Source organism: Fringilla coelebs, assembly GCF_963513975.1.
Source record: "Fringilla coelebs genome assembly, chromosome: 8".
NCBI lineage: Eukaryota > Metazoa > Chordata > Aves > Passeriformes > Fringillidae > Fringilla > Fringilla coelebs.
The window spans coordinates 6,671,766-6,691,436 of record NC_140066.1 but is presented as its reverse complement, the minus strand read 5'-3'; the positions used below and the strand labels follow the sequence as shown (position 1 = coordinate 6,691,436).

The 19,671-nt window shown below is 43.2% G+C and overlaps 1 protein-coding gene across 4 annotated transcripts; it reads left to right on the top strand.

The window, feature by feature from the left end:
* The first annotated feature begins 544 nt into the window (after nucleotides 1-544).
* On the top strand, nucleotides 545-18,084 carry CISD1 (CDGSH iron sulfur domain 1). Of its 4 annotated transcripts, none has more exons than XR_014616360.1 (4): nucleotides 545-623; nucleotides 6,246-6,451; nucleotides 10,763-11,001; nucleotides 12,753-18,083. XR_014616360.1 is itself a non-coding variant. In XM_084210648.1 (4 exons), the coding sequence occupies exons 1-3, from the start codon at nucleotides 593-595 to the stop codon at nucleotides 10,850-10,852; spliced, it is 327 nt and encodes a 108-aa protein (XP_084066774.1). In that variant the 5' UTR covers nucleotides 545-592; the 3' UTR covers nucleotides 10,853-10,880; nucleotides 12,753-18,084. The 4 variants fall into 4 exon arrangements, 3 of the variants coding, with proteins under 3 accessions (XP_084066774.1, XP_084066773.1, XP_084066772.1); XM_084210648.1 differs by having other exon boundaries at nucleotides 10,763-10,880; nucleotides 12,753-18,084; XM_084210647.1 differs by having other exon boundaries at nucleotides 10,763-10,880; nucleotides 12,750-18,084.
* Nucleotides 18,085-19,671: the final 1,587 nt, after the last annotated feature.

Below are 19,671 nucleotides of genomic sequence, written 5' to 3'. Positions count from 1 at the left end.
GTGGCTTGAAGTTGGTAGAGACATTAACACCCATACCCTTACCCATGGAAGTATGTTGTAAAGACATAAGCACACATCTTTCCTATCAAGTCCAACCATAAACGAGCTCCCAGAGTAGTGAGTCCTTCATCAGGTATAGAACTTCAATAATACTTTTTTGAGGTAATTTTCACATCAATACCCAAGCTTATGAGGTTCGAGGAGGCTGTCACTCGGTGGACGTCGCTTTTCAACTTCATCTTTCCACAACTACACAGGAAAGGGCTCATACAGCGATCTGCCTAAGCGTTTTGCAGAGCTGTTGGGCACTGACAGCACCAGGCAGAACCAAGAAGAGCCAGTGTCTGCACACGACGCACAGCGGTACCCAACACCCATTTTACAGCTGCAGAGGCCCCCCTGAGAGCCCTGTGCCTGTCGTCAGGCAGGTAACAGCGCGGGTCCGCTCCTCCCCCCTCCTGTCCCCAGCCCCGTCCCGCACATCCCGTCACCTCAGCCCCGGCCCCACGTCTTGCCGGGAGGCCTTTAAGGGGCGGCCCCGCGGCCATCTTGGGCAGTGGCGCGTGCGCGGTGCGGAGCGGCAGCCGGAGCGATGGGGCCGGGATCGAACTGCACCTTGAAGGGTATGGCTGGCCGGGAGCTGGAGGTGTGAGCTGATCGGAGAAACGGGGCAGGGCCGGGGGCCCGGGACGTCGGGCGAGCAGGACGGGAGGCGCCGCTCGGGGGTCGGCTGCGCCTGGCGCCCCGTGCCCCGTCGGACCCCCGGGACAAGATGGCGGGCTGCCCGCCGCCGTGCCCGCGGCATGCGGTGGGTCTGGAAGCGGCCGGTGGGACCCGCTCGTCAGTAAAACCCCTGCTGCGGTCAGCGAGGGGAAAACGCGCTGTGGTGGCTCGGCCTGAGGGGTCCCCTTCCCCCAGTCCCACCCCACTGCCGTGTGAGGGCCTGGAGCCGCCGAGCTCCGGGCCGGGCCCTTGCGAGTGCTTCGGCCCTCGCAGCGGGCTCGGCCGCCCGCCGGGTTTTATTTGTAGTGGGGACAGCCCGTTTCAGACACCGCTTTTTACTTTTGTCGGTCCACCTGTCTGAGTGAAAATTTCGTGAAAACCTGTAAATGTCAGAGGTTTTGTCTGGCTCTCAATGCCCGCTACTGTACAGTAGAGGTAACGGTGACATTTGCGCTGTGTAATGATTGACTTGAACCGTGCCTGAGATAGCGCTGTGTGTTTTGAATGCTGTTGCACAACCAAGACAGGATGAAAGAGTTGGGCTGGGTGGAGGATAGAATAGACTAGAAAGATTAATCACCTAATTTTCTCTAAAAAATTAGCTTTACATGCACGACTGATTTCCCCTTGCAAATCTGCTCATGGTTTATGTCCTTGATTTAGCGGGCAGATGGTTTGGGTTTCTTTTTTGAGGGGTGGGGGAAGGTGGAAGCTGCTGATGCAGAGGATGGTGACAAAGACATTAGTCTAAAATGGGCTGTAGTGGTGGAAGGCTGTGCTTATTAAAATAATCAAATCACTGAGGATCACTTGGATCCAGGTTATGTTCCCAACGGCAGCTTGCTGTCATTTATAATCTTGCAAGAATTAGAACAGTTCCTAGACACTGGGAGTTAAGCAGAAAATCTTTGTGGAGATGGGAGAAGAATATGCTCCTAAACAAACTGAAAATATCCTCATTATCTAACAAAAGAGCAGCTGATGGCACTAGTCTGGAGGGTGCTCTGTTTGAGAGGAGACAGCATTAGGTTTTTGTGATTTCTGAAGAGATTAAACTTGATCAGTGCCTTGTGACTGGCAAGTTACAGTTCTTCCTCCAGCTGGCATGTGTCTCTGGCTGGTGACTATTGAAAGTCATTTATTCTCTACTGAAAACTAGACACCAGAAACTTACCGTATTTTTGTGAGATTTAATTCACGGCAGCAGTTAGGGGAGTTAATTGCTTCTGTGCATGTGTGCCCTTTGGAGGGCAGTGAGTAGCACAGCGAATGCTTTTGTTCTGAGAGGTGTGCTTGTTTGCAGGTGTGACCCCACACCAGCCACAGATCTGATCATGGTGATGTGCCTTTTACTGCTTATTGGTGAAATCCAGCAATCTTTTTCCCCCAGGTGGCCTCTTTACTCTACATTTTCAGTTAAATTTAACGTGCCAATCATAATCTCATTTTTGTGGATGCTGTGGAATGGTAGAAGTGATTTTGTTGGCTTTGACTGGTTGACTTTTAATGTTAGGCTTTTTGTGTATCCAGTTATCTTGGATGACTCTTCAGTAAGTGAGTATCATGTGTTTCTCCATCATTGGCTTTTATTGTGGGCAGTGGCACTACTGGGCTGTCATGAACAACTCTTGCACAATAATAGTCTCTTCACTGGAAACAAAATGAGAACAGAAGTGCTTGAAAGTTACAAGCACTTCTGGAGACATAAAATACAGTTTTTCGTGTCAGGCGTTATTATTCTGTGACTTTTGAATAACATATATTTTCTAAGCTGCAGAGGTTACTTGATTGTTGTCTCTTAGGGTGGTCTTGGACTAACTTTTTCAGGGTGTAGCCCTCCCCCATATTGTTGATAGTTGCTAGAATGTAAATTGATCTGGGTTCTTAAGAAGGATCTTGGTGGAGGCAAGACCACTTCACTTTCTTAGTCCGCTTCTCAGTGCAGTTGGTGAATGTGTTTTCCTGTCTCAGAGCTCTCCAGCACGTCCAGATCCTCCCTCTGTAGCATAGATCTGGAAATATCCAGAGCAATGTTCTAAATGTTTAGAGAATGAAGAGAAGAAACTTTGATCAAAATCTCTTTCATTAGGATATGTCCAAAGAATACAGAAGAGAATAAATTCCTGTCAGTGTCTTATTACCGTTCTTGTCTTTGATTTTTTTGATTACTTCTGTGCACTGGCTGCTCTCCTGGGGCCTCATTCTTTGAATTTGTTTCCTTCTTTCCATCTCTCTTGCTGTCTCTTCTCTCCTTTGTGTTTTAATTTTTTTGGAGTTTTAGCTGAAATTTTTTCCATTGTTTAGTGCTTAAAACACAAAACCATTTTTTTCTGCCATGTTACACTGACCTGTTTTGTCTTGTCACACTATGGTTTGGTATTATACCAGAATTGGGAGTTCTTTAATAATAACTAAAAAGTTGTTCCTACTGCTTTTTATTTTAAGAAGAAATAAAAACCCCTTGACACTGCACATCAGTGTCACTCTGTTAACAGATGCCTCATGCATGACCTTAGGAGTTTGGCAGCAAACTATTGAATTGGCACCAGAGGTCTATTGAAACAGTTCAGAGTATTTAAAAATAAAAGTATTCTTCTTCCACATGAATTTTATGGTTAACTTAGTTAGTAAGATTAAATGGGTGTTCCAGCTTTTCCAGATCTGTGTGTGAAACAAGACAAAACTTACTGCATCTGAAACCCTGTAGGATGATTTACTAGAGAGTCTATTGAATAAATTAAAATATTTCTTCTAAATTTTCATTATATTTTTTAAGGCAATTCTGGAATTTGAAGAATAAGACTGCTTTAAATGTTTTGATTTAATGCATTATTTGTTGATATAATTTTCCATCCCAAAATGGGAAAAGTGAAGTGGCCCCAGTGAAGCCACTACCTGAAAAAAGGTAATGCAGTAGAAAAGACATTCTTCTGTTGTAAGAAAAAGTACCTGAGGCTGTTGATTTGTATACAACTTGCCTGTGTGTGTGAAGGATGACTCTGGCGCTTGGGAGAAGAGGTAGAGAATCACTGCAAGATGAGATGAAAATTCTTTTTGTGATCTCTGCTTGCTGAGCTGGATCTGATGTGCACAGTTATGGGGGATGGCCCCGGGGATGTCAGAGGGATCTGGGTTGGCTGCAGATGTGCAGAACAGCTCTTCTGAATGTGCTGCTGCATTTTAGTACAGACTTCTCTTGCTTGTACTGAGTCACAGAAATATTACCAATTTTTTTTCCCTCTTCTTATTTGCTAGGTTGTCTTGAACGTTTGGATAGGTACAAGTAAAGATCAGCTTCCTTAAGGTGCCATACCTTAAAGGGCTCTTCAGTTACAGGAGCCACCTGTGGTCTTCATTGAAGTCACTCTTTCCCCTTGGATTTCACAAGTTATTGGTCCCCCTGTGTCCTTCTCACTTATTGAAAATGTAGGTGAAGGTTTGAACCATGGGCAGTGCATTGGTAGCAGCTTGGGCAGTCCTTGCCATTGCTGTTTCCCCAAAAGCCACACAGTGAGCAGCGCCTCGGATTTGCTTTTGCTCTTGGAGCTCCACTTGGCATTTCATCAGGGGTCACCTCAAAGTGGTCAGACCCAGCAGGTCCCTGAGCTTGTTGAGCTCCTCTTCCCAGCCACACCCCAGGACTGGGGTGCTACAGTGGTTTTTCTTGGGAAAGCTGTTGTCTTGGATTTAAACTGTAGTTGTCTTTTTGATTAATCTGGGCTGTTGTGCTAAATTAAAGCAGATTTTCATAGAATCCTTTTAAAATTTTAATTTCCTCAGTTCTTTATCAAAGTTAATGCATTACTCTGGGGAATAAAGGATGAGAACTCACTGGATGGATATAAAACACAGCATTCACAACATGGTCTCTGGGGCTTTTATTGTTTTAAGGAGCTGGGGAGCAGGGAAACATGCCTGTCCTAAATTCTTCCATGTTAAAGATGATTTTTCTGTATCTTAATATCACCTTACTGTTACAGGAAGGGTTTGTCATTCATTAGCAGTGGAGGTCTCAGTGCATGTTGGTCTCTTCTGTGTCATTTACTAAGAAGATGACCTCTGAAGGATCTCTGCATCTTTTACTCCTTTAGTAAGAGTCTGAAAGAGTGCCTGCCTTCCCAGGGCTGCAGGCACTGTATAGACAGCTGTCTAATTCCACATATTGCTGCAGCCAGACACCTCTGGATCATCAGTTTGATGCCTATCAGTGTTTTACCTGAGGAAAGAACTTGATATAGATTTTAGGAAAGTCTGTGGGACAGGGACAGAAAACCTTGATACTTTTAGTCCAAGCTCTCAGTGGAAATACAGCAAGTCAGTTGGTCATGGAAAGCAGCAAGAACTAATAAAGGTTTTTGTTTCTTCCTAGACATGGACATAGTAATGTCTCTTGCTCCACAGATGCCATCTAGCTTGGCGTCTTACAAATCCAATGAAAACATAGAAGAACAGGATAGAAATTCCCAACTGGAGACAGTTTTAATTTTATTAAGTTCTGTAAATGTGCTAAAAGTGAAATTCCTGTTTATTTGTCTGTAAACAGAACTTGCAGTACATGTAGGAGTGCTGGATAGAAAGCAAAGAAAGAGCAGCCACTTGTTACTCTGAGAGGAAACAACCGGACCTGGTGCTGCAACCTGAACCTTTGAGCCAAAGTCCAGCTTATTTTCATGAAGCAGTGAGAAAACAGTAGAGCCAGAAAAAGTAGGAAAATCTCTTGCGGGAATGGACATTGTGCTAAGACAGACTGCAAAAATTTTACCGATAAAGGGAGGAAATGTGAGGATGATGAGTTGTGGTAAGAGGATTTTTTAAATGAAAGTTGTCTTGCAGAGATTCAGGGTTTAATCTAGCTAATCGAAACGTGTGCTACGATTCCTAAGAATAATCTTTTTGGATCCTTGTTCTTTCTTCTGCAGTATGGATTTAATCCAAGATGGCTTTTGTTACAGGTGGTAGCATATTTAATAATTTCCCCATTGCGAAACAACTGGTTTTAGTTTTTTTAGGTACAAGATGGATTTTATTAAAAGCTACTCAGTGCCCATGCCTTTTTGGGGTTGAAACCTAGTTTTGGGTTGTTGGCACTGACTGTTCTTCTATAGTGACTTTCTTGCAACTGAAACAAACACAGGATTTTGCTGCTACAGGATGTACTAGCACCTAATTTAATATGCTGAACTTTGAAATAATGTACTACTGATCGTAATATCAGGGTTTGCTAAGTAGAAAAGTTAAAAACAAAACCAAACAATGAAAACTCTGCCAGGTTAATTCTCACCCTAGTGTAGAAAGGATTTGGGTGAAGTAGAACTCTGATCAATAGAAAGAGCATTTTGACTAGGTGGCTGTCCAAGGAAAATACTCTTTTAAGGTAGAGAGTTACTACTACAGAATAAAAAGATCTGTTGGAAAGTAAAGAAGTGTTGCTGCAAGTAGGAAAACATTTACTGCTGAGTAGTTTTAATAGAATGTTGTAGTCAAAACCTGACAGTCTCCTGTTTTTTCTTCTTTGATTCTAGCTGAATGGGTTGCTGCAGTCTCCATAGCTGCTGGAGCAGCTGCTTTTGGATATATAGCTTACAAAACACTTCTTTGTAAAGACAAATCCTCCAAAACAATGGTGAATCTCCATATCCAGAAGGATAACCCCAAGGTAGTCCATGCCTTTGATATGGAAGATCTGGGAGACAAGGCTGTGTACTGTCGTTGTTGGAGGTCTAAGAAGGTAAGAGAAGAATGAATGGGTCCAGTGTTGTTCATGTTCATTGTTCATAAATTACTAAATCTTTCAGCAAAGCTATTTTAAATCTGCTTTATTTAGAGCAAACTAACCTCTTTTCACCTAAATGGTTCTGCACAGAGATGTAGCAGTATTCTAATCTGTAGAATGATGCACATTTGTTCTGATGCTCAGAGTAGAGCCTGCAGATCAGTACTAATAGTGGACGAAATGTTCCTGTAGCTCTGAAGAAGATATCTTGAAAAGAGAGCAACTGTCTGGAGCATGATCATGAGTGACAGATAGCGGTTTGTGTACTACCTGTGCTGATACTGGGGCTTATCCAAAACTATTTGCCTGTTGGCAGTAGGAGCTCAGGAAACAGTCTGTGAGGATCTTAAACACCTCTTTTTGGAGAAAGTTGGAAGCTTAGTCAGAAAGTACTTGCTAGTAGTACATGGTGTATGCCAGTGCAATCACAGTGGCATGCTTTAAACTTCTATTTTTGAGCAATTTTGAGCTTCTATTTTTGAGCAATTAAAAGCCTGGCCTAAATATTGGTCCAGCTTGCTTGCATTTGAAGTTGGGTTGCTTCAAATGCCTTAAACTAGTGATAACCTAGCCTCTCAATAGCAGTACCTCAGATTTAAATCTGATCTTGGGGATGTGTGACACCTGATGTAGCTGAGATGTATGTATTTTATCTATAAAGGTAATTCTGGGATCTGTAATGAGAGAAAGCAGACTGCATGGTTAATCCTGTCCATTTACCACTGGTGCATATTTAAAAGCTTTTTTAGGAGGGGTCAGTCTGTGGAGTCTGAAATAATACAGACCTTCAGAGCCAGACAACTGCCTTGAAATTTAGCTCTCTCTCCTCCAAGGAGGTGAATACTCAACTTCTCAAGTCTTAGACATTGGCCTCATCAGGCCAAACTCAGCGATTTCCTGATGCTATAACTTTGGGTTCTTGCTCTTGTCAGATCTGACTTAATTACCTTGCAGGTAACTCAGGAGCTTACACATTTGTACATAAACAGTGTAACACTGCTAAGAATTCAACAGCATTATGATTTGATGCTGAAATAGTCTTGTGGAGGTGGCCTTGCCTTCTTTATTCTGTCTGGAGTTTGAACTGAAAAAACCCTAATTGAACCCTGGTGTTTGTACTTTCTGCTTCCTATTCAGTCTTCTAACAGAAATGGAAGATAGCGTCTGATTCTGCTGGCTGCATTGCAGCTCCTGCCAGTTGTTTGCTGTTGTTTGATGTTACCTTCTTTTGGTGTGAAATAAGAACCTTAATAAGTACATTTTGGCATATGTTTAAGGGATATTGTCAGTTTAGGAACATATTGCCCTACTGAGTTAGAAACAAAGTAGATGAGGCTATAATTAGTGCATTCTTAGAATTGTGATCTGAAAGGTCTTGTAAAGGCATTTAGGAGGTCAGTGGAAATTTTGGAAGGTATTTGTTTCCTTTTAGTGCTGTTTAATGATAAGTATTTTTTTCAACATGTTCCACCTCAAAGACTGTAGTTTCCAGTTTTGTTGCCTTCCTCTTGCCTTCATGGGCTGACCTTGCAGCATGGGTTGTATAACCTTTAATAGGGTTTGTGTGCTTCTCATATTTGTTATTGTGAAACAGTAATAAAGTACATCATTCTTACGTGCTTGTCATAGTTGGAAGTTGTCAGCTAGCCTGATCTGGCTTTTACAGTTCTCAAACTGTTTAAATTTTTAATTATATGGTGTCGGAATGTGGAATGTGTGTGCTTTCAATGCAGGGAATTACAGTTACTTCAAATGCATTAAGTACCTGCCATGTTTTTGTTAAATAGGTGCATCTAAAGGCTAGAAGAAATGTCCTTCTGTGTCACTATGTGCACTTCTCCTGACATTGAGGCTCACCTGAGGCATGGGGCTGTTGCTAGAAGCTGTAGCATTAGGAACCACAGGATTTTTCTCTTGCACTGATGGTGTGCATGTACTTAGAGCTGACCCCACATGGTGCTCCTCCTCTGTATGGAATAACAAAGCAGTTGGACCACACCAGAGTATTTTAGGGTAACTCTTGAAAAAAGAGCAGTGGTTTGGGGTTTTTTCTCTGAAAAAGTGTACTTAAAGAAAGGGCTTTGATGCTGGCCAAAGTCTTTGTGTAATATATGTGTTTTTAAAAATCAAACATGGTATATTGAAATAAGTTTGTCTTGACATGTAATTATATGTTAATAATAAATGGCTGGTTCTTTAAATGACCCTTTTCTATTCAGTGTTGTGCTCTGCAGGCACTTTATAGTTGTCCACTTTAGTGAAAAAACCCAGTGCCCAAACTTACCAATGTAGACACAAGAATTTTGTTTTTTAAACTGTAATTAAAGTTAGAACACTTGTTTTCTTACTTGTCTTCATTTTTAGGAGCAAATTGGGGGAATGGGAAATTTAATTTGCTGTCTTTTTACAATGACATGCAGCTCCTGTGTCTTCCAGAGAAGTATTAGTTCCCAGGCTGTGGGTTGAGGAATACTGCTGCAGACTATCAGCAGAAATAGTGATAGAGAATCCAAACATGTTCAGTGTCAAGGGAAATCAGCTGAGCTGTCCAGATCACTGTACAATTCCCCTGGGGTTTGAGCTTTGACCGCTATTGCTGTTAGCCTGCTTTATTTTTAATCAGGGATGAACACATTGTGTCAGGCCAAATATCCTCTGCAGTATCTGGTCTTTGAGGTGACCAAGTGGATGCTCTGGGAGAGTGGTGTTTGGTGTGGTCTTTGTCCCTGAGAAGCTCAAGTCCAGTGTACCAGCTCCTGGGAGCCAGCGTTCTGAGCCAGTGTTCAGTGTTCTGAGACCAGTAGAATGAATGCAGAGCAGTCACTGTTGGTAGCCGTTAAAGATGTCTGCATGCTATCTGAACCTAGGAATCCCACCATTTTTGTTGCTTGAAAACTAGAAGGGATAATGTTGCTGTAGCTGCACTTTGGGTTGCCTACTTGGAGCTTGTGAGATGTTAATGCCTGATGGAAGCTGTGTTGTTGCATCTCTGAAGACCAGTGGACTGTGGTGTTAAACGGGGAAACAACTGGCCCAGGAACTTCTGTTGAAAGCTGGTCAATGTCCCAGTAACACAGATTCCTGTTTGCTGAGATTTTGTCCAAGTGTCTGTCACTATTTATTCATTGAGTCACAAATGACTGATGGGATCAGAAGGTTTCTCCATGAATCAGCTTACATGAGCATTCTCTGAGTTCAAGGTTTCTTTATTCGGAAATATTGCATGCCATTTTTAGCCTAGGTTTTGACATTTCATTACTGTGAAAAGCCAGAAGAAACCCCTACATCTCATCTCTCTCCTTCCCTCCCAGTACTATCCTACAGACAAGGTGGTGTTATTTTTAAAACTCTGTATATTGTTTAATGTATTGGTTTTTTGCAGTACTTTGAAATATTTTGTTCTAATGAAGCATGGGTGGTAGGGTATTAATGTTTTTCAAAAGCTGTGACTGAAGCAGGAACATTGAGATCAGTGGAATGTTGAGTACTGACTGTGATGGTACTGCAGGAGAGTAGTACTGTTGCAGAGGCAAAAGCTGAGTAATGCCCAACTTTCAGCCCCATTACTTCTAAGCCAACAAAATTGTAACTGAATGCAAAATACCAGTGTGTGATTTCTGTGATTGTCTGCAGAGTTTCCTCTGCAGAGGGGGTGTAGCCCTGAAAATGCATCCTTGAGAAGTGATGGGATCCAGCCTCACTCTTACTGCCTCACAAAGTGTCTTTCAGCTCTTCCATGTGATAGGAGTTTCCCAGGAGCAGTAGTAACCACTTCTCTGTGAGCTGGGCAGTTAGAGCTGGCTAAAGGAGTCCCTGTAATTCTTGCTCTGACCAGCCTGTTCTAGGGTGGGGTTCGTTTGGGGTGTTTTAATGGAACAAGTATTTCTTCAAATTACTTTCAGCTGATGTGGCTCTTAAGGGCAGCACTGAGGAAGCATGGGGCAGGGTTGAGAGTAAGATAGTCCAGGTAGGTTACAGGTGAAGGTCTGCTCAGGCTGTAGTTTTCTCCTACTCACCTGGGGCAGGAACACCAAAAGGGTGGAGTTTGGTGGCTGCTTTATTAGAGAAAGCCTCTTGTCTGCTCTACACTAATAAGGATAAAGCTAGCATTCAGCCAAAACTCAGGGAAACCTGAGATGCTGGCATAAAAGTTGTGGTCTGTGGTTTCAGTGGATTTAATGAGAAGATGCCTAATAAACTTTCAGCCTAGGTTCTCGGTTCTGACTCTGGATGTACTTCAGATGTGTTTATTCTTTCTTTTTTCAGTTCCCCCTGTGTGATGGCTCTCACACAAAGCACAACGAGGAAAGTGGTGACAACGTTGGGCCTCTGATCATCAAGAGGAAGGAGGCGTAGAGTGGACACTAGAAGCTACAGAATCAATGTCTGACAAATCCTCTGTTCTCTTGTAATTGGGGGGGAAAAATCCACAAATTCTTTGTCATGTCACTGAAGACTTCCCACTGTAGTATATACATCAGGCTTCAGCATGTATATTTTCTCTGGTACTTGTTGTCTTTCAATCACTACAATGCATAATTTACTAAGTAGTCATGGTTTAAATTCTTTGTCCTGTAAAATGTGTGTACCCTCTTACTGAGTGTGAAACTAAAATGAGGCACAGAATGTACTTCATCAGGAAATAGGTTTCAAATACATGTGTATTGAAAGGTAGATAATAAAATCCTGGAGAGTTTCAGAGGTAGATAGATATCCATGTAAAAGGCAGTGGCAGGGAAGAAATCACAGTACCATCTTAACCTCTGATTATGCTGCATTCTCTGCAGGTGTCACATTTGTCCTGTTACACTACAGTGCTCTATGGCTTATGTAAAAGAAAAAATTCAAATTGCTAGCTATGAACAGACAATAGAAAAGGCTGAAAGATGGGGGTAGAGGGCAACTTTACCTTTTGATTTTACAGCAGCATTGAAACTTGATCCTACTTCCATTTGGTATCAAGAAAACACTATCAAAACTGCAGACCTGTATTTAGAGTAGGATTAGGGAGATAGTCTCTAGAGATTTCCTAATAGATGAGTGAAATGACACAAAGTGCTCCAGGAGTGATAGGCAGGGGGGGTGGCAGGGTTGTTATTGCTGTTAGAGAAAGCCTTAGTTTCACTTGCATTCTTTCAGTGAAGCCTTCCCCAGACCACAGGATGCTTCTGTGGGGTGGCTATGCTGATTAATTCCAGAAGCTAAAATAAAAACTAAAACCCCCACCTGTCATCACCATCTGCTTCACCATTGCACTGGCTGGTTCTGGAAAGCTTTTCCCACTGAGAAGGGAGGAGGCATACCTTTCTTAATATGTGGCCTTAGGCTCTATGTGTCTTAACTCCTGCCTCCCTGGGCTGCTAATGTGGTTCAGCTGATTTTACCAAAAAACCCTGGCATGGATGAAGAAAGGCTTTGAAAACAGAGAGAAACAATAAGGGAGGGAAGGATGAGACAGAGAGAGCTGTCACCCTCCTTACCCATGGCACTTATCTTCTTGTTTGGCATGGTTGCATTAAAGGCTGTCACATTGGTTTCCTTAAATAGCTTTGATTTAACATGCATGTAAGTACAAAGCAAAACCCAAAGAGTGGGGCAGCAGGGGGCAGTTTTGCACTAAACCCAGTCCATTAGTGTAACTGTGGCCTGCATAAGATTGAGCTCTGAATGTCTTTGGACAGAAACTACCTCAGGGCTACATGAAAGGCCTTGTTAGGATGCTGACATTTTAGCCTGGACCCTTAAGGATTCTTCAGATGACCAGGGCAGGAGAGTTCTGTTTGTTTTATTTTTTTAAGGGTGGTTGCTACAACTCGTTAAAACTGAAGATGTTTTACTTAGTCTCTGTGTGAGGCTTTCAGAGGCTGAGGTCTTGGCCAACTGGTCTGGATTTGGGCAGAAGGCCCAGAATGTAAAGAAGGAGGCACAGATAGATAAAGGTGGAGTGTCAGAGTAAGGGCACTACTGCCCAAGAGACCTCTTGACCTGAAAGAAGTTGCAGTCAAATACGTCAGTTTGTCTTTTCTGTCTGAGTGTAAGGACTTGATATTTTTTACTTTGCTGAGTACTAATACATATGGAAAGTTGTTTTAACCTTAAATTATCAAATACATTTTATCCAAAGCAAAGTAACTTCTGTATTATTAGAATATGACAGTGGATATTTCTGTATTTTTGTCAAATACACATTTGAGCTCATCTTAATCTCAAGGTTGTAAAGTCTGTGTTCTCATGGCTATGCTCTTTCTTTCAGTAGAGCTGTACAGTGCTGCTGTAGTCATGAACCTGTGTGTGGAGTGGATTTTCCTTCTGAGACTCCTTTTCCTGACAACATCAAAGCCTGGCTGCTCCTGAAGGAATAGAATTTCAGTGTTAATGGTCTGAGAAATGAAGTCCTGAGGTTTCAGATAAGTCTCCGAGTCATAAAACTATTTTGTGGAGTTTGCCAATAAAATATTTCCGGGAGTTTGGGCGTCAGGAAAGTGGGCCCCATGGGAAATTTGTATTCCTGAGAAGCAGAGTCTCTGTTGATTTACATCCTGGTGACTTTTGTTTTGGAGAAGTTTTGCATTTCTGAATGTTGGTTTGAGTGTTCAGATCTTAATTAGAGGCACATACAATTCCTGTACCTTATTTATGCAAGCTGTTCAAATGTGATGATGAGAAGAGAGTTTTGGATTTGAGGAAACAAACTTAACGAAGCAGTCTCAATGAGCATCACAGAGAACGCTTCATTTTTTCTCTTAGTACCATAATGTACTTATTACCATAAAGTACCAGATGCTACTAAGGTACCATAATAGGCACTACATTCTAATGGGTGGAGTGCTTGACTGTTCCAGTGTTTTCCTAAGTCTTGTTCTTTAGTGCTTTCCTCAAATAATCTCTAGAGTATGAAGTGCATTGGTTACATTTCTACCAGTTTTAACCACAAATTTAACCACATGATTCGTATGTGCGGTTTTGACCTCAGATTGAAATTCCTAATAGAAATCCTTCAAAAATTAAAGCAGAGAAAAATCCCTGCTGCAGAATAAAACTATTTCTGCTCCTCGTTATTTTCAGCTTGCAAGTGTTTGTTGGGAGGGTCAGGCAATTAAAGTACTGATTCTTGAGTAATTGAGTGTGACTCATTGAAATAGTGTAAATGTCAGGTATTTGAGTGCTTCTACAGTCAGGATATTTGAAGGAGAAAGGCTGTCAGTTACAGGTATTTCCTGCAGTTTTCACTGGAGCACTCTTAGTCTGCAGGCTGAGGAGGCGGTGAAGCCAGCAGCCAGCACTGCAGCTCCACTGCTCCACTGGATGGAAACAAGAGGCCACGTGTTGTGCTTTGACCCTGGCCAAATGCCAGGCATCCACAAAAGCCATTCACTCACCCTCTCTTGCTCTCAGCTGGGCAGAGGAGAGGGAAGAAAAAATTAATGAAAGGCTCATGAGTTGAGATGAGGACTGGGAGAAAATACTCTTAAGGGCAAAACAAGTTGAGATTTAAAGGAATAAAGTAAATTTATTATTAACAGAGTCAGAGGAGGATAATGAGAAGTAAAATAAGCTTTAAAACATCTTTTTTTCCCCCAACCCCTCCCTCCTTCCCACTGATAGTACAAGGAGACAGGGTGTGGGGGTTTTGGTCAGTTTGGCACTGGACATCATCTTCTGTTCACTCAGGGAGAGGAGTAGTTCCTCTACCATGCTGTGGGGTCCCTCCACGAGAGACAGTTCTCTGTGAATTTCTCTAGCGTGGCTCTAATCTCATGAGCAGCAGTCTTGCCAAAACTGCTGCAACATGAGTCCATACCACGGGCAAACAGTCTTCCCAAAACTGCTGTGCTGTGGGTCACTTCTCCATGGGGTGCAGTCCTCTAAGAATTGGCTGCTCTAGTTGGGAAGCAAGGGCCCTCTATCTCTGGAAGCAGCGGTCCTCTCTCTCCATTCAAGTCTCCCACTAGATCACAGCTTTCTCTGGCATCCACCTGTTTGAGTATGAGCACTTCTTCCACAGGCCGTGAGTGGATCTCTGCATCCCCCATGGACTTCGTGGGCTGCAGGGGGACAGCTGCTTCACCATAGTCCTCACCACGGCCTGCAGAGGAATCTCGACTCTGGTGCTTGGAGCACCTCCTCTCCCTTTTTCCACTGACCTTGGTGCCACCATGTTCTCCCTCACATGTCCTCACTTCCTCCTCTTCTCTGACTAGAAGAAAAACTTTTGCCTCTGCTATTGCCAAGAAGTTCCACCAATTCAGACATTCTTGCAGGATCCCACAGCACTGAGAAGTTGATCTTGTCTGGGTTCTGTGCAGGACAATCGCTCGCTGTGTTTCTGCTGTTGGCCCCATGGCCGCTGAGCGGGCAGTGCCGGCGGCGCTGGGGCTGTTCGACGCCTCTCGTCAGGCAGGGCTGGGAAGGAGAGGCCACTGCCACCCCTGATCCTCCTGCCACCCCTGCCCCTCCTGCCACCTCTGCCGTTCTGCCCATGGTGTGGCTGGCTGGGTGTGGCTAATCAGGCAAGGCTCACTGCAGGCCATGCTGCAGCACATCATTGCACACTGCACTGGGATGGCCCTGGTGCTGGTGCCTTGCCACCTCTAGAAAAAAAAAACTTTGCTGTTTTGATTTTCTTCTTAAATAGGTCATCACAGAGGCACTTCCACCTCTCTGACTGGGCCAGCAGTATTTCCATCTTCAGAGCCATCAGAGATTGGCTCTGTTGGACATGGTGAATGCTTCTAGCAGCTTCTCACAGAAACCACTTCTGTGGCTCTCCCCCGCTACCAGAAAACCAGACTGTGCCAAATTAACCCCATTGCCAAGTGCAATGGGGCTTCCATGAGCACTGGTCCAGGGGCTTTCTCCACAGCCATGGATTTAAGGGGTTTCAGCAGCAGTGCTGGCTGGCTGCGCCCAGGCAGCTGGAAGTGCTGCATAAATAGGTAAGCAACTAAGCAGCGTTTCATGCCCAGAGTCCAGAAGTTGTTCTGCCAGTTCCCTGACAGTGAGCCTGCTAAAATTACCATATTGATGCTGTTTGGACCTTGTTCTGGTGCTGTTGGAGTTGGGAAGACTTACCTTGTGCAATTGTGCAGCAGTTAGATGTGGATTTTCCTTTCAGTAATGCAAATAAAGACTCATGAAAACATGAGTCACTGTTGTATCATAGTTGCTGACATCCAAGAAACGGAAGAACATTTTATAATAGCAGGAAGGATAAGAATGTAGTTCATGAAACTAAACATTGGTTTTGCAGAGGAACCTTGTCAGCTGGCTTCTCCTTAGCCACCCTGGACATGGAAGTCTCATGCTAAATCTTTTGTTTCAACTCCAGAAGGTTCAAGGTTGACAAAACCCATGCTGAGCCCTGACTGGATTAGGTGGACAAGCACAATGTCCCCCTTGCCTGTGGCAGAGAGAGGATGCCCAACACCTCTGCCAGGGAGCTGAGTTTATTGGTGTTCACCATTGCTGTTTCAGCCCAGACAGAACATTTCACACAGATCTGCACTGACACATACTCAGTCCAACAGTGTCAGATACCTGTTCCCCCAATTGCTCTCTGTATCCAGGCTTTTCTGCCGTGGTTTTCCAGCATTGATGAGTGGCTTCTTTGTTTTGCACTGTCATAATAATTTTCCTAGAGTCATCATTAATTTACAATGAGTGCCTGGGCCTGCTGCTTGAAGTTCTTTGATGCTTGTTTTCTATAGCTGCTGAGGTGTGTAGTGCATTTCTTGCCAGGATGATTTCCAAGCTGCCTAATGCTGAGGTTAATGCAGAGAGCAGCTGAATAAAAACTAAATAACATAAAAATAAACAAACAAATTTATGAAGAGAATAAGAGGAAGAGGAAAAGGAAGAAAAAATATGTGGTAGATGGGAGGAGAGCATAAGCTAGAGAAGATTAACCATCATGTCACAGTGGGAGCAAAAAGGGATAAATCAAACGACACAATGGTATGTTGCATTTCATTACACACCCTAATAGAGCCAAGCATTAGAAGTACAAAGTGGTGGTTCTATTAGCCAAACCCGTGCTTCTCAGAGTTGAAGGGTTATATGTTTGAGCAGACATGTCTTACTGGGGTTTTTCTTCCTCAACTGTTTGTGAAGTCCTGAAGTACTGGACAGAAAGCAACACATACCAGTCCTGTGGGTGCCTTTAGCAGTCTCCGGTTCCTCCACACCCCACTTTGTAAGGTGTTTAATAGATGTGCAGTTGTAATAAATGGAAGGAGAATTTAATGATATGTCCCCAGAAGTCAGTAAAATCACAGTAGGTTTACAGGACTAGCTAAGCAGGATGCAGTCCACCTTTCCCATATGCAGTGTGGAGAAGTAAGAAGAGATTTACCAGGTTTCTCAAGCAACTTCTGTTTCCTTCAATATATAGAAGCTGCACAGGTCTAACATGAGCACAGATAGATCATGTCTCTTGTTATGTTTTTCCCAGCTGAAGACTCAATCATCCCTCTTTCCTATTTTACATTGCACTGCCCTTAATCCACCCTGCTCTGCATTCTTTTTTGTCACGCAGACTGTGATTTCCTTTTGCTGTTTTTGTATGTGTGGCAGACACCAAAAAAAAAGTGCCTTCTCCTCTCCTGGAGCAGCCTGTGCAAAAAAGCTTCCCGAGCATCCCAGAGATGACATCTTTAATGCGTAAAGCATTCAGAAATCAGTGTATTCCAAGGGTCTGCTCAGTAACTGCAATGTTTGTTCTGTTCAGTCAAGCTAGCTGGCAACAGGCAGCAAAATTAATGATAAGGCCACACTGCATAACTTCTCTCAAATACTTTTCTACAGCTGGAAAATATCACCATACATGGGTAAGACATGTTCAAGACGCACTGTCTGTTCACTGCCAGGGCTCTTGCTCAAGATTCGGGTACCAAAACAATGGCCAGCACAGGCTTCCACAGCAGTAATTATCAAATTTGATGCTCTTTTCAAACAGTGTGTTCTTTCAATCTCATTCTTGGCTCTAACAGCTGTGCAGGTTAAATTACTTTTTAAGGGTTGTGACTGTTGTTTTGCAAATAAATTTTGGAAGTAGAATATCATTTAATACAACAGACTTTTTTAATGCCAGCGGGTTTAATCAATAAATAAGTGTTTAATTTTACTGCAGGTGGAGGCAATCTAAGTCACCTCTAGGGAAAGACAAGCATTTTAAATAAACCTCTTGGCATGTTAATCACCTTAAATCAAGTTCTGGGCTTATCCTAAAGCATTAGGATGTGACTGGTAAAATCCAAATGCCATCATGCATTTGTAAACCCTGAGCAACCCCGATAGTGATACAACACTGTACTTGGAAAAAATCCCTGTTTAGAAGGACAAAAGGAGGATCTGTGTCTGCATGTAAGCCATGAGATCAACAGATGGTACCAAAGACTTTGATCTAAAGTTTCTGTTTCAGATAGAAGCTCAGCTTCTTTCTCAAGGATGTCAAAGCACACACATCTGTCATTGCTGTTTTCTAGAACTGGAGGCAGCTAAAGCATGCTTCAGCTCTCCACAAATCATGGTTTAATCTTTCACACTGATAGTTAATGGTACGTTCCTACTCTCTGTGAGAAACCAGGCATGGAAGTTGGGCTCAGTATATGTCATGCTGAGGCTACACAGAGCAAAAAAATGACACCTTTTGTCTTTCCCTCAACACTCTTCCTGCTGCTTCCCAAAAGTTTTGTTGGCTTTTTTTGGCTGCAGATGCACACTGGGCTGATGATCTCAGGCAACTTCAACAGCAACTTCAGGCCTCTTTCCTGGGCTGTGATGGCCAGTTCCATCATCAGAGCATCAGTTCCAGCATCAAAGAGCTTTGCTTTGCATTATCTTCCTCTACATGTGTTACCCTCCATTTATCTATATTGAACCTCCTACGCCAAGTGTGCCTTTAGTTCAATGTTGTGAGATCCTGCAGGATGTTGTCATTGGCATGGCATTTGACTGCCCTGAAGAGGTCAGGAATACCTGTATACCTGGAGATTTTGTGCACTCTCCTTTCTGCAGGTTCTGAATGAAGATGTTGAATAAAATTAGTCTCAGCAAACACTCACTGCTGCCTCCTCTCCACCATCAAAGCCCTTTCATTTGCCTCCCAGCCCTTAATCTACTCTCAGTTCAAAAATGAACTTTTCCTTCAAATACTTGGCTTGGTTTCTTAATTGATAACCAAGAAGAAAATAAAATCTAAGGATTCTTCTGAAGAAGAACTGTTGAAATGTGCTACTCCCTTTTATCGTCCTTGTATCTTTCTAATAGAAAAGAAAAGAAAGAACAGACCTCCTGAAATTCACAGCTGCAGTTATGATTGTAGAAGAGGTGATCCAGAAGATACTCAATTGCCATGAGTTAACTTTGCAGTAATTTTTTTAAATGTACCCCATTATCACAGAGAGTGTAGGTTGGCTTTTGACAGCATCCCTTTGTTTTCATTCTAGAAAACTCAAATGGACAAGTTGCCAGGGAGGAGAGTAGGGTCACAGAGTTTGCATCTATTTGCCAGGTAAAATAGTACTCATTGTGGGACATGATGCCTAAGTGACAAGGCCATAGCTGGGAAAGAAAGCAGGATGGCACCCTTGAATTTTACAGTTGTAACAAATATGGGTACATTTGGATTTTCCTTCACTTTACAAGAACAAGACAGGACAGAACTTCTGTGAATTTAACAAAGAAACGCCCTGAATGATTTTAAGAGGGCGCAATACAGCAACACTCCTGCTTTGAAATGGCAAGAAAAAAAGAGTTGCAATGCTGCTACAAGTTCCATGCTGCTGTGAAGGTGTCTGCCTTGTGTTGTGTGAGTGGGACAGGCCTCCTGCCTGCAGGAGCCCCACTGCAGATGCTTCTGCCTGTCCAGCAAATAGCTGGTTGGGTGATGGACATTGCTCTCAGGCCCACATGTATGGTCCTGGCTGGCTCTGTTGCAATCTGTTGGGCTGGCAAGAGCTACACACATGCAGGAGCCTGATGCAGGAAGTGGCTCTGTGGGCAGCAGGATCCACATCTCTCACACAGACCTTGCAGAAAGCACTGCTCTGGCAAAAGAGCAGTACTTTTGGTGAGGTATGGAAGAGGTGGCTGTGAACCATGTGCAGGTACAGTGAAAAATCCAGCAGAGTTTGCTGTCAGCATACTTCTAGAGGACCAGTATTTTGGCAAAGACC

Excerpts from the sequence above, each read along its gene's own strand:
- CISD1 (XM_084210648.1), top strand. The coding sequence starts at position 593 with ATGGGGCCGGGATCGAACTGCACCTTGAAGG. Across the intron at positions 624-6,245 it reads ATCGAACTGCACCTTGAAGG|CTGAATGGGTTGCTGCAGTC; the intron begins GTATGGCTGGCC and ends CTTTGATTCTAG. Across the intron at positions 6,452-10,762 it reads GTTGTTGGAGGTCTAAGAAG|TTCCCCCTGTGTGATGGCTC; the intron begins GTAAGAGAAGAA and ends TTCTTTTTTCAG.